Source organism: Cydia amplana, chromosome Z, assembly GCF_948474715.1.
Source record: "Cydia amplana chromosome Z, ilCydAmpl1.1, whole genome shotgun sequence".
NCBI lineage: Eukaryota > Metazoa > Arthropoda > Insecta > Lepidoptera > Tortricidae > Cydia > Cydia amplana.
In genome coordinates this window covers 36,728,832-36,743,938 of record NC_086096.1, presented here as the reverse complement: position 1 = coordinate 36,743,938, position 15,107 = coordinate 36,728,832, and the positions used below count along the sequence as shown (strand labels likewise).

Below are 15,107 nucleotides of genomic sequence, written 5' to 3'. Positions count from 1 at the left end.
CACACTGCAGGCTAACATGCACTGGATCCAGGACAGAGCGGCCTGGAGAGCACTGGTACTGTGCCCACAATCGTCACGTCCCTCAGCCATTAGGTTACGAGAAGGAAGAAGAAATAGTCACCTTTCGTCTAACGACACCAAGTTGGTCGATGTCAAAATATCGTCAAGCACTATCTTTTGTTTAAAAAAAATTATTGCGTCAGTAATTATGTATTCTCTTTCAAACAATTAGTCAAGTGAAAAGACATGTGATAGAATTAATTCAGTTTTGCGACGGAAATTGCAAGCATTGTTGTCACTTTCATTGGATTTTAAAAAAGCAACAAATCTTTAGTCCCATAGAAATAAGGAAGTGGTGCAAAATAATTATTTGGTCTTTTGGCTACAACTATTTCATGCTCACTTTACCAAATTTAAATTTAAATTTATTTATTGAAAAGTAACGGTACTATGAATGACTAGAATTTAAACTCGTTCAATAATAACAGAAATGGCTCCACCGAGAGTGATTCGTTCTTTGAAGAGATGGTTTGATGACAGGTTAGCTATTTATGTTTCTTAAATTTCCGTCTACTTAATAGGAGAGCACGGAAACTTTTTTTAATGATGTAGCAGATGTAACTGGAGTTTAACTATGTCCGTAAACTGATCTTCTACTTAATAATTAATAGATCCAGGCGTTATTTTGCGGAAATCCATATGAATTAAAACAAAAATATTACTAACTAGGGAACAAATCAATTATATATCTACTAGTTAATCCGGTTAATCAGTGGTAAGCCGTTATACTTAGGTACTTGCGTATATTTACATACAGTTCCGCATCCTACTGGCTCTTCAATTTCCCCTTCTCTTCCCTTCCCTTCAAAACAGCCATGTTATTATATAATGTCGTTTTCAGCGACGCCAAATATCCACTGGAGTTCAACTATGTCCGCCAACTGATCTTCTTGTTAAGCTCCGTGGGCTCCTGGCCTCACAAGCAATTCGGACGTGACCGATTGCACTTCGTCATGTCCATATACAACCTGATTCTGATCGCGGTGGCCATTACCATATCCAGTGCGGCCGCGGGATATATCTGGATGAATAGGGAGACTATATCTTTCTCTTTTATGGGGCATGTGATTTTGTGCATTTTGCTGGAGACTTTGTACTTGGTAAGTGATGACATTGCAATGCTTCTAAAAAAAACTAAATGTTTAAAGCGCTTCATTTGCTCGGGATAAGAGAAACGGTATGAGGATTCCCTTCAAGTTTTTCTCTGGCCTCAATGTATCTCTTACCCGTTCTAAACTTACCACTTACACGTGTTAACCATTACCATCCTATCACGGACTTTTAAGTAGTCATCTAATAATGAAGGTCATAAATGTCATGATATAAACTAATATTAAAACTAAACTAAACTAAAACGTGACTAAGTAAATCTAAGATAACATTAAAATAAATCTGAAGATGGCGGCATAGTAGCGAAGATGTTGGGATCATTTCGTCGCTGGATTGTTAGGCTGATACATTGACCGAAGAAACTGCCAGCTCTTCCGTCACCTGTGGGGAATCCATTGCTTATAAAATAAATTAAGAATATTACTGAATTTTGGATTTCAGCAAAGAATAATAACGAGTCGAACGAAACAGTATGGTGAGATAGTTAAGGATCTCCTGGACGAATTTCACCTCTTTTATTTCCAGAATCGATCGCAATATGCTTCCAAGGTTTGTCTCCACGAGATTGCTTTAATAATAAATTGTAATTATCTGTTTATAATGTAAATAGTGTTGGTAGAATCGAGATTTTGGCAATTAAGTATCATATCTTCGAGTATTTAGAGTCTTAATTTTGGCACTTTGGCTAGTTTTTTAATTTCTACTCATTATTTGTGTAGAAACTTGGGTTAAGTATTTTGAAGAAGTGAAATCCTTTAAGTCTTACCAACCTTCAGCTTCAAGACCTCGTCACGCACGTTACCTATTAGCGACGGTCGATAATGTACCTATAGGTAATGTACTTTTACATGCCACTAAAAATATTTTGTTATGATTGAATAACGTGCATGAATTTTATTAATTATTTAAGTACTTACTTTACTTAAAGCTCTTAAAAGACGCGTCAAAATTCTGAAGTCTTTTATACACTCTTGCAAAATTGAGTACTTGAACTCTTGTCAATTTTCTCACATCTACCAAACTGTACCCGTTATTTTCCAGATGTACAAGCGGATCCAGGTCATCTCAAAGATATTCACGATCTACGTTACTTGTCATATATTGACTGGAGTAAGCTTGTTCACGTTCATGCCTTTCTACAACAACTATAAAAGCGGAATGTTCGGCCCCGACCGCCCGGCGAACAAAACCTTTGAACATGCTCTGTATTTCTACTGCTTCACTGACAAATTCTATACAACCTTAAAGGGCTATTGGGTTCTCTTCTTCTTCAACATCCCCACCTCCTTCCAAACTAGCAGTGGCATCCTCACCTTCGATCTTCTGCTCAGCCTGATGGTGTTCCAAATCTTGGGGCATCTTAAGATTATGAAACACGATTTGTCTAGTATACCTTCGACTGATTATATTTACTCGCCAGAGGAGAACAAGCGAGTCAAAGAGACTTTGAAAGAGATCATCGATCACCACAACATAATTATAAAGTAAGTGTCTGCTGTTAAACCGCCCAATTATAGTCCCGAACAAACAGCAACACTCTTAACTGTCCAAGTGTCCATCAGTGGACCTTATGTCTTTTGTAATAAGGTTTACGAACTGGCAGTTAACAGTGTGGGCCATGGTATGTACTTACTACAACATTCGTGATTAAATATTCGTAAAATTTCGTAAATATAATAACATTAATAACCAATATAAAGCGTTTTGAGGAATTAATTTCCAGCAAACTAACAAATTCCTTTTAATGTCTTCATTTGGTCCTAAATGTGTGTAATTCGAGTTTGTCAAATCCCAGGTGTACTTATCATCTACCTACTACTGTTTGATTTAATCTGGGTTATTTCTTCTATTTATACAAATATTTCTTCTTCATCTTCACATGCCCTCTCCGTCCAGGAGGTTGGCAACCATATGTCTATATGTCTCTCTATGTTCATCTAATACCTTTAAACGAGCAATTCTTGTTCATATATATATATATATATATATATATATTTCGGGGATCTCGGAAACGGCTCTAACGATTTCGATGAAATTTGCTATATGGGGGATTTGGGGGCGAAAAATCGATCTAGCCCTAGCTAGATCTTATCTCTGGGAAAACGCGCATTTTCGAGTTTTTTTATGTTTTCCAAACGAAGCTCGATCACCCAGATATTTCATACAAATATTTATTAGAATATAAATAGATTTAAAAAAAATAGTCGCACTAGAACGAAGACATACGAAATCATTTTGGACCATATTTGAGAGCTATTTAGTCTATAGTTACCCTGGTTTACGGTATATTCTTGTAAGTTATAAAGTAAGTAATTTCTTGATTTGATCAGATGGAAAGGGTTAATACAACAGTTTACAGAGAAGGGTCTTATTTCATTCATCGATATGGCCAGAATTTATTTTATTAGCCCACCATCAGCATTTCATCTTCCCTTCATCTGGTATTTTATTTATATTTCTAGTGGCATTTTCATTTCAATAGGGTATTTGGTATTTCCCTACTAGTCAAATCAGTTACTTTTTTAGAACTGTCAAAATGTTTTGCTAATACGGAATTTATATGAAACATTACATCGTGACGTTACGGTCAACTCACCTACTTTTTGTATTTCCATCCGATTTATTAAATAGACCTTATGTTTAAAAATAACTCCTATCTGTGGTTTTCTAATAAATATCTGGTGCTTTATTTCATGCATGGTGTAAAATCATTTATTTTAAATACAGTATAATACCCTATTGCTACAGGTTCGTGGACAAGTGCTCCGAGGCGTTCAGCACGTATCTCTTCATGTTCTACATGCTGATGCAACTCCTCACCATCGTGGTGACGTTGGAGGTGACCTCCTTCACTGCGGACGCTTTGGCCAAATACGGACCTCTGACGGTCGCTGTATATCAACCGCTGATTCAGATATCGATACTTTTTGAGATGATAAGCACGCAGGTAAGTTTTGACTTGTAATTGTTGCTTCGGAGGTCAGGGTCCGCTATGGCTGTTTAGCGATTGCTCAGTAATTCATCAATTTGAATAAAACGGTCTATTTTCGATTTATTCGAAGAATTAATTCCCAGCAAGCTGGAAATCATTTTAATACCTTCATTTAATAATAATAATAAAATACGTTTATTCAAAATGTTTGAACGTAGGTCCATTTGGGACATTTGGTCCTAAATGCGTGTAATCTGAGTTTGCTAAATATAAAATAAAGGTGTGCATACATTTCAGTTTTTTGCTTGTAGCTCAAAAACGGTACAGCCGACAGAAAATGTGCTTTAATCATGGCAAAATCCTTGCTGGTAGTGCCAGTGTAATTGATGGTGGGTTCCTTCTACATCAGTGGTTTTGACAATCCACAGAAAAATGTATCTCTCAAGGCTCCCAAAATTTATGCACACCCCCTGGGATTGAGCAAACTCGGATTACACGCATTTAGGACCAAAGGAAGTATTAAAAGGATTTCCAGCTTGCTGGAAATTAATTCCTCAAAACGCTTTGGATCTAATTTGATTGGCCTACTCGTCATTTTTAAAAAGGACATAATAAATTAGACAATCTGTGTAAGAATGTCCTATAATATTTATTTATTTATTTATAAAATGTTGTTGTATTGATTGTCGTCAGAGCGAGAAACTTATTGACGCCATATACGACATTCCGTGGGAGTGCATGGATTCGAGTAACCGCAAGTAAGGTCTCACTTTTACAACATGATGAAAAGAGTGCATTTTCAGATATTTATGAGCACCAAGGTCGCTACAATATATCTGATCTGATGACAACAGTTGGTACCGTCTACTTGACAATCGATAGGTATCGTCTTGTATTACCGGTTTTTAACCCCCATCGCAAAGAGAGGGGTGTTTTCGCCAATGTCTGTCTGTGGTATCGTAGCTCTCAAGCGGATGGACCGATTTCGATGCGGTTTTTTTTAACGCGAAAGCGAGTTTCCTTGCGGTGGTTCTTAGCTATGATAAAAATCGATCCAGCAGTTTAAAGAGTATCAGCTCTTTTCCAAAATGATGTAGGGCATGATAGTGGGTAGGATTTTTTTTAATGATTTAATTTCTTTTGTTTGATTGGGTGCTTTCAGGACGGTGATGTTCTTTCTGCTCCGTGCGCAAACGCCGGTCACGTTGAAGGCCGCCAAGATGGTGCCCGTCGGCGTGATGACCATGACCGCGGTAAGATGTTTCCACAGACTGCTTGTCATTCCGAATAAAAGCATCATTCATTCATTCAATCATTCATTCAGTCATTCATTCCATCATTCGTTCATTCATTCATTGCCAACCCTCAAAACCGCGACGAACATCAGCATTATGTCAAGTATAATGACACTTCCAGTGGGGTAGTGAATTGAGAATAGAGGGTATTACTTCAATTTTCTAAAATTCAATTTTCTGCGGCCAGGGTGCAGCACTAGCACTTATCGTTTACCATAGAGTAACTTATACATACTGTGCCTTAAACAGTTTTTTGACAAGTTTTCACAGATCATTTATTACGAATAAACATGGCATTGATGCATCAATGCGGTTTGTTTACAGAGGACGTACCGTGAGACCCGAAAATCGAAATTTCGTTATCTGAGGGGCTACCGCGATCCGAAAATCGCAATGTGCGGGGATCTTGCTCCTTTACTCCAATGAAGACGTAATAAGACTGAGTGACAGATAATGATGCCCGCCATTTTAACGAACTTCGATTTTCGCGGTTATAGCCCAGATAACGAATTTTCGATTTTCGTGTTTCGTAGTCCCCACGCAGAATTTTGCGTAATATAATATTCCCTGTTAATATTCGATATCGTACCTATAATTTACTTTTGTAATACAGAACCCTCTTACTTTTATCCTTCCTATTTAACGTGTGGACGTATTTTTCAGGTCCTGAAGACGACATTCTCCTATTACATGTTATTGAACGCTATTGCTGAATCTGCTGAACAGTAGATGGGTCTGCGTTTAAACTACAGATTACTAAATAATGCATAATAAAAGTGGTCACAAGACGATCAAGCATTTTTAGGGTTTGTTTTTGCGTAATAGTACGTACTACGGAACCCTTCGTGCGCGAGTCTGACTCGCACTTGGCCCGATTTTATGTAACAAAACGTACTATAATACTACCTAATTAGGTTCTTTAAAGCCTAATATACAAAATATATTTAAAAATATATATATCTTACTATACATATAATAATATAATTTGAACGTACATTCCATAGAGACCTATTCCTATGCACCAACCAATGTAACAACAATTCTCTAATTTGCTTTCTATATTTTTCTGTGTAATAAATTTATTTCTAAAATGTTATCTGTATTACTTACACACATGTTTAGTCGTAACCATGTGCCTAATTAATTAAAATACCAATAAAACTATTTCTCAAACACATGAGCTCGTAAAGTTTCTCTTTATTCGTCAAAAACTGATAAGAAAGTTGCATTTTATCCATAAGAGTGGCAAACTATTTTGCCTCATGTTGGCTAATGAAATTTTCTTAGTGATGCATCCGAATACAAATACAAATACTTTATTTATAATGCCAAGCAACATGTCATTATGGCTTGAAATGTTTGAATGATAAACATTTAATAGTATTGATTTGGATATGATTTTGATTTGTAATCTCGAAATCCTTATGTCCGGAAATCCGAACACCTTCCTCCAATACGATTCTACAATGCAAGAATTCCCTAACATTTTATAATGAATATAAACGCCCCCCTTAATGTAATGACGGCAAATTGTCCACTATTATCTGAACTCCTCAAGCCAGTAATGTCTTAAAGGGGACATTTTTGGCCGTCAAATACGTTTTGTTTAATTCTTACAGATTTTTACAAAGCTTGATTTAACCAGGCACTTGGTCCCCGGGCTTAATTTAAAAAATAATTGTATAAATATGTATTTATTTACCCTATTTTTATTACTTGTATCTAAATAAATTAATGTTTTTGTAACTCTTCGAAAGTTTCGCTTCCAAAAAATGCCTTCAAACATTTTACGTGTGAGTAGCTGCATATAAAAATTAACTGTCGCCTGTCGCAGGGACCATCATTTGACGCGACAGGTACCTAATACATTTACTTTAGCTTACATGCGATCTATGTTATTTATAGCTGGTCAAGCATAATATATCTTGTCAGTAGAGAAAGGCGGCAAATTTAAAATATGTAGGCGCGAAGGGTTATCGCCTCGTAGAAAAATTTCGCGCCTTTTTCTACTGACAAGATTTGCTTGACCAACTGTAGATGTAGGGCATCATAGAACGTTGTAGGTACAGTTGTACCTACATATAATTATTTTCCATCGTATTTTCACGGAAACGTACGAACGGTCTTGCAATTTCAGTCAGTCTCGGTCCAAAAAGAACTGAGGTTAACTGAAGTAGCATGACAAATACGAACGTTTCAAATACGAACGGAGCAAGTCCAAAAATCGTATCTTAGGGCATTATACAAGAAAATACACACCTATTATCCGTATATGTATGTACCCTACTCTGTTTCTGCAGGGACATCTAGGGTACGACTCGCTCCAGCTACGGAGGTTGCTTGCTCTCTTTGGCGAAATTCACGATCGGTATTATTAGAAACTTAATAGATAGCGTAGCCCTTGTCGAGGCCTTCATGGGATTATTTGTGCCTAACCAGTACACTCGCGCGCGGCGCCACCCGCTGCTGGCGGAGGGCACCGCGCGCACGCGGGCGCACGCGCAGGCGCCGGTCGCGCGCACGCACGCTCTGCTCAACTCCGTGCTCGAGGCACACCCGGAGTGTGATTTGTTTGCAAGTGCAATTGGACGACTGATGATTGAGTGTAAGAGAGTGATAGAGCGAGAGATGCCTGTAAGTAGTATTATATAATGTTGTTATGTATGTAAATACTTGTGTACCCTATGTATAAGTATTACTGTCTCCCAATTCGTGCCGCTGTGGCTTTAGCTGTTAAGGTACAATTGTCAACTTAAATAATAAACAATAAACAATAAAGTACGATGGAAAACAATTATGTACTACCATCCGTATCAATACCTAAGCGAATTAGGTCTATCCATCGCACCAGCTCCTGTGCTATAACCGCGAAAATCGAAGCACCCTAATTACGCTTTAATTGGAGTAAAAGAGAAATGCCCGAAAATAAGCTACACTCTATTGGAACGTACCTCCTACCGTTACAATAAATATTCAATAAACTCCATATTAAACTGTAACACATGTCCGTACTCAATCGAGCGGTGCAGTGACAAACCACGAAACCAATATGGCATCCGAACGACAATTTCATATGCAAATTTGTCGTATCTTAAGTGTTATCGCGTATGCGTTACCGTTTCGCGGTTGACAGTCGGTAACACAAGTGTTTGGTTAACTGTGAGTCCGTCTACGCTTAGGGTAGGTGTGGGGTATTCTTCCTTGCGACGGCGGTTGCGACAACCATAGGTGGGAGCGAAAGGTCCGATCGCTGTGTCTCGCTCCAACCTATGGTTATCGCTGCCGCCTCGGATAGCACCTCCATCGCTGTGCAGTGGTCATGTCATTTGGTGGACGGAGCGTCGAATAAGGGTACGTTGCACCAAACCGTCTGTCACCGATAAAGCGTTCGCTTTTGCACAGGAAGTTTCATCGTTGTCCGCTGGGTGGCGTTGATCAGTCAACTAATCGTATTTGGTGCAGCTGGGCCTAAGTAGGTAGGTATATGTCAAATGTTACGTCAAGTAAGAGGAGTCGTTGAAAATTACAATGCAATGACATTTTGTTTGCATTTGACACATTTGAAACGAGATCACAACATTTTACTTTTAACGAGAAAATACCCGAGTTATTTTATACTCCGATTCGAAAGCAATTTCAAAGAGTGTTACAAAACTGACTTAGTGCAATTTGTATAAAATGATGCGTATGTATTTCATTCTACAATAAGTTTACCTACCCAAAACCCAAAAGCAAAATCATTTAGATTAATAGCTTTACAGTACAAATTAGAAAACATTGTCTTAAGAATTTCTATCACCTATCTAACCACTACTGCGCTCACCAGTACCGAACATATGCCATTCCAAATTTGAATAAAAGGGGTCCGGCCATGTGCGCGAGAGTCGCGCTCGAGCGCACGCCCGAATTTACGGCCAACGGTGACCTACGGCGCAGATAATAGTACATACTACGTAATCTACATAGAGGGCTTTCCGCGAAAGTCGCGAAACACGAAATTTGAATTTTCGGACCTCTCTCGTTGCAATATTTAAAAGCGATATATAGGCAGATAAGGCAATTACGATTATGATTTGTGGTCAAAACATAAGTTTGTGTGAAGTGAAGTGTTGTCTGTTTGCGTGTATGTATGTTCGTGATAAACTCAACAACTATTGAACGGATAAATTAAAAGTGGAAAAATTCACTGGCTTGGGTGACTTGAACCCACGACCACTGGATCACTAGTAATAGTAACAGTGCATCTGAGCTAGCCGTTTAAGAAGTGTAGGACTCTTACGGTAGATATATGGTATATATGGTGTAGGTATATGGTATAGGTCATATATGGTGGAAATATTCGCTGAATTGGGTACGTTCTTGGTAGCTCAGATGGCAGAGCACTGTACTAGTGATCCAGTGGTCGTGGGTTCAAATCCCACCCAAGACAGTGAATTTTTCCACTTTTAATTTATTTCGAAGCTTAATAGCACCGTTCGCAGACTTTTCTGCTTAATACAAAATTAATTTATTAAACGGATTTTCATGCGATTTTCACCTACCAAGAGAGTGATTCTTAAGGATGGTTTAGGTGTATAATTTGTAAGGTTTTGCGTAACCCGTGAGAAGCCGGGGCGGGTCGCTAGTAAGTAGTAAATAAAAGTACAAAATATTCTATTCTAATCCGTACTTTAGAATTGAATATTACAAAAATAATTACGGAACAGTCGACGTCAAAAGTATGTTCACATTTCGCCGTATTACAAAGGAGTAAGGTGCAACAGTGTAAAGATATCTTTGACGTCGACTGAATAAGGGGGTATTTTCCAAGTATAATAACCGCTTATAAGTGTTTTACTGGCGTATTATCCCTATCGCTGGTTCTAAATCTAATTAATCATAGCCATATGCCATGCGCAGGCGATGTCGCCTGACCGACTTCAAGGTGCGTTACTTATGATATGACTCTTATGAGGATTTTAATGGAGTCCAGACGAGACAATTTTTCGCCAATCTGATGAAATTGTCCGATCGAATCAGGCCGTGCGAACGCAAACGCCGATTTGATTCCCCGACCAAGTCAGCAGGTGCGGACACAAAAATGGCAATTTTCGAAGTTAGTATCTACCTATACGGAATGCAAATTGGTGATTAAATTGTGTACATGTGGACGCTAGATGAGATTGGCGCCAATTATTTTACTGATCAAATCGGTCGATTTTCCCAGCTCGTCTGGACTCTACTTTTAATGGACTCGAGACAATTTTATGACAATATAAGTAAAAAATAGTAACAAGCCGATTTTTATTACACATATTATGTATCAACATTGTAAAAAAACAACCAATAAACATGCTTGTACAAGTTGTACAGTTAGCAGCAAAATCATTTTGAACACCTCGGCCCGCTTAGCAACTATTGCTGCTGACTGTATATTATCGAGACTTAAAGATTCGCAAATCTCGCGAATCTCGAGGCTTTAACACACGAAATTAGCACTAACTCACAACACTTAGTAATTTTTAGTGTTCCGCACAAAACCACAGAATAAGTAATACAACAGAAGACTCACTCTCTAACAAAACGCGTCTGTTACGATCAGCACAGATATGGCTGCTAGGTGGCGACAGCGCCACGCGCGGCTTATGGCTTTCCCCAAAATTGGGGCCGGGACGGATGTACTTTTAGCTACCTGTAGCAAAGCGACGAAATCGCGGAGTGAGCCACGCCTGACAAAACTTTGTTCGCGGAACACTTACGGGATCACTTCGGTCTTGCAAATGAGTCAAATGCGTTTTTCTCAGAGACTGTTTGACGTAGATATTTTTTTTATAAATAAACATAGGTACCTACGATATTCGTTTTACACAATTGTCGTTTATTTTCAAATGTAAACAAGGCATTCAAATATGACAATGATCAATTACTTTTATTAGCCACATTTTGTAGTGTGTTTCAACCGAAACGCGACCTAATAATCTTCACGCTGCCCATGCGGGTAGGCCACCAAGCACGCGAACAATTACCCGTAATACATCAAAACAATATTTATTTTAACACAAACTGGCCATTATTCAATGACAATCGAACTACCCTATACTTTTATGCATCAATTACCAATTTTGACAATGTTCGTGCGGTTAAAATGCGTGTGCGTTACGAAAATTTTGATCTTACTCTGGAAACAGGACCTTAACGCTACAAAACAAGGTCGTTAATTCAAACGTATAGTTTTCAAACAGAATGATACGTATGAACCATCGATAAAATTAAGTATGTTTGTTGTATTGATCAAGTGTGTTATACTGACTTATACTGATATGGATTACTTACCCTACATAATGCAAGTCGAACGATCAGTAGGTACCCGTACCATGAGTCACTGATAGTGTCAAAACTAACGCTAAACTAAATGCTGACGTCTACTAATTGACTTTCTATACATATCGCTCGCAATAATATTGCGAGTACGAGAGAGATGCATAGAAAGTAAGTTACGTTCTCGATAGCGTTTATATCGGTGCCTAACTGGTGGCAGCCACACAGTTGTTTAACTTACTCATAGATTCCACTTATTTTGTGGTAACAATGAATTCGACTCTACTGCACTGCACAATTTATACAAATCGATAGCCAGATGTTACAATCAATATTACATATTACATATTTAGTGAAATGTGGATATATGCAACGTAAACACATTGTGGGGGAGAGGTGGTTTGACATTTATCAAATCGTTTGATTATATCGAGTACAGATGTAGTGCATAACTATTTTCCATCGTATTTTCACGGAAACGTACGAACTTGTCTTGCTATTTCGGTTAGTCTTACAAAAAGTACTGAGGTTGCCTGAAGTAGCATGACAAATACGATAGTTTCCGAGAAAATGCGATGGACAACAATTGACACTACATTATTGATTCGTTGCCAAGCCAATGTTCGAATTTCGAATCGGCCGTCCGTGACGTCACTTTGGATGCGTTCTGAACAGTTTGTATCTCCAAAACGACCCATTTTTTTAATTGCGTGTGTAAAGAGGGTCACAGGCAACACGTGAGCATCGGAAGTGTATCGTGGGACTTGTAACTGCTCTAAGGTCTCGTAATTGGGGTCCGATTTGTGGCAAGGACATCCTTAAGACGTTTCGGCTCAGGGTTGTCAGTGGAAATTAAAAAAAATTAAACTGTTTTGAGTAGGCATAGACTAATAGGAATCCTCTAGACAGAGTTTAGAGCAATTATTTCATGAAACCGATGCTGCCAAAAATACTGGGGTGCGGGGGACGAGGTGACGAGCCAGTCCCGTGCCGTGATTGGTCCGTTCAAAAGACACGGACGTCACACAAAGACACTTTGACTCGAAAATGGAGTAAAACTACGGTATATTTGTGGCAGAGGGGGTAGCGCTACTATGCTCAGTCTGGAGGATGTCTTGTCTGTGTGAGTAGGTACGTAATAATTATTTGTTTTTGTTTTTTTACAATGGGGCAACGTTGTTGTTTAACCTCTCGTGCTAATTATTGATACCCGAGCAAGCGAAAGATTCCTAAAAGGCGCGAAATTCAACATTTGTATGGGAGATCGAACTTTCGCGCCTCCATGTTTCAAATTTACCGCCTTTTTCTAACGACAAAGCTGGCTTGCCAAAATAGAATAAAATAGAATAGAATAGAATAGAATAGAAATGGTTTATTTGGTGTTGAAATACATGCTTAACCTATAATACATCTTATTCTAGTACAAGACACCAAAATGGATGCCACTCAGCATATGCCGATGACTAATGTCCTTAGCCATGGCGCTGGTTTTCAGGGCAACCAATTAAAAATATGGTTCTTATTCAGCAAAATAACGCGTGACAACCCTAGCGCGGTCATAGACCCGTGACTTGGCCAACTATTATTTGACTAGGCAGTAATTAACTTGTGGACCGAATTTACCTTCCAAATTGGTATCTACTATCTAGTAACTTTTTCCCTCGATTATGAACTGTATTTTAAAACGTAAGTGACCACAATTTAACCACCTTTTTTGATATAACTCAATAAATTAGTTAAAGTATGATAAATCACAAAAAAGGTCAAAATGACAGACTAATAGGTACAAATTATCTATTCATTAATTCGAGTTTCATTTTTATTTCATTTTCATAATTCGTAAGCTTTTATTCCAATACCAAGAATCTGTCTTTGAATAACATTATTGCCGAAAATTTTCACTTTAACATGCCGATGACATGTCCATTTACAAAAGAGACCACGGCAATGCCAACGGTCAACAAAACAAGTCAAATCGAGCCCTTACAAAACAAACCGCACGAGAGTGTTTTAATACTTTTAATGACTCTCATTTTAACAATTTAACCAACAATGCGAGAAAAGCAAATGGCAGATGCACGTAATTCGATAATTTATAGCCGCCAACAATCGCCATTGTTGGTTAAACGCGTGCGCATAAATTGTTGGCTAATTACGTACTAAGCGACGCCGGCTGCCCACAGAAACTTTGGACTTACAATACTATTTTTAATTTTTTACACACCTCACAAAGTTTACGAAACAAGACAAAGACAATTGGATAGAGGTAACAACAGGCGGTCTTATCGCTTAAGAGCGATCTATTCCAGAAAACATCGCAGCATTAAAGCATAACTCGGGTTTGGGTGCTAGAATGTTTTACACTAGCCAAAAAATAGGTAAAATCTGTAAAAACAGACACTATTTAAACTTTTTTAAGCACATTTGGACCATACTAGTACGTATTATTAATTCAAAGTTTTACAATAAACAAACTTAATTTATAAATATGCATGTACAACAAAAATCTTTAAAATCATATTTTTTTATATAGGTAACTATAAAACAAATAGTCTTACAAACAAAACAACCTATGACGATCTAAACTAGAATGCGAATGCTGATTAGTTCATTACCACGCGAATTAGCCTCTCGTCTGTCTGTGATAAGGATCATAATCTAATTTTCGATATAAGTATTTTTGAATTTATGCAGAGAACGATTTTTTCTGCTCTATTCAGCCTGACTGCCGTTTCAGCTCACGGTTCTTAACCACCAACAGCTACATATGTAAATTGAAACAAATAATGGCTTGTATGGCGGCCGGAATTGAAACTGGCGTCCAATCGGCGCACGCGCCGCCATTGTCACTGCTGACCAGAACGAGCTGAGGTATGGAACACTATTATTGTTCGCCAGAAGGGTTAACCTTAGACGGGCTGTTGCTAATTTAATTACAGGCGCCATAATGGGATAGCATGTTTAGGAAACTGAGAGAAAGCTTCCGCGTATGGGATAATATAATAATAATTGGTAACAGACAATAGTTGGTCGAACTATAAACGAAAATGATTATTTATTCTTTATTTAAACAAACACAAGTATAAGTTTACACTTATGCTAAAACACTTATACTGTTAATACATAGTCAAATAGGTAGAGATTAAAAAAAAACTGCGTTTTCCTCTTAAGAGGCAAGTGGAATGGTCATTTTTCTATACCTACAATCGCACTCGGCTCTTTCCTTCATAGTTATTCTATGGTCAATAATTTTTATTGTTCCGTACATATTTTGTTTTATGGGATCACTTCGGTTATGGATAGGAAACAGAAGGGTCAGTTTTTATGCATTTGTGTATGGCTGGCTACGCGAACAAAATAGGCAAAATACATGCACATTTGTGACTTTAGGTTTAGGCTCTTGTTCTCTCAAT

The 15,107-nt window shown here is 38.0% G+C and overlaps 1 protein-coding gene across 1 annotated transcript; it reads left to right on the top strand.

Annotated features, from left to right (window-relative positions):
- The first annotated feature begins 449 nt into the window (after positions 1 to 449).
- Positions 450 to 6,147, top strand: LOC134660868 (odorant receptor 67a-like). The gene is made up of 8 exons (XM_063516711.1): positions 450 to 540; positions 902 to 1,160; positions 1,612 to 1,719; positions 2,212 to 2,654; positions 3,919 to 4,117; positions 4,796 to 4,860; positions 5,265 to 5,355; positions 6,061 to 6,147. The coding sequence occupies exons 1-8, from the start codon at positions 491 to 493 to the stop codon at positions 6,124 to 6,126; spliced, it is 1,281 nt and encodes a 426-aa protein (XP_063372781.1). The 5' UTR covers positions 450 to 490; the 3' UTR covers positions 6,127 to 6,147.
- The last annotated feature ends 8,960 nt before the right edge of the window (positions 6,148 to 15,107 follow it).

What these genes read in the sequence shown, in the direction of transcription:
- LOC134660868 (XM_063516711.1), top strand. Translation starts at nt 491, where the DNA reads ATGGCTCCACCGAGAGTGATTCGTTCTTTGAAGAGATGGTTTGATGAC. An exon ending in ATGGATTCGAGTAACCGCAA is followed by an intron (nt 4,861 to 5,264) that starts GTAAGGTCTCAC and finishes GGGTGCTTTCAG; the next exon opens with GACGGTGATGTTCTTTCTGC. An exon ending in GCGTGATGACCATGACCGCG is followed by an intron (nt 5,356 to 6,060) that starts GTAAGATGTTTC and finishes CGTATTTTTCAG; the next exon opens with GTCCTGAAGACGACATTCTC.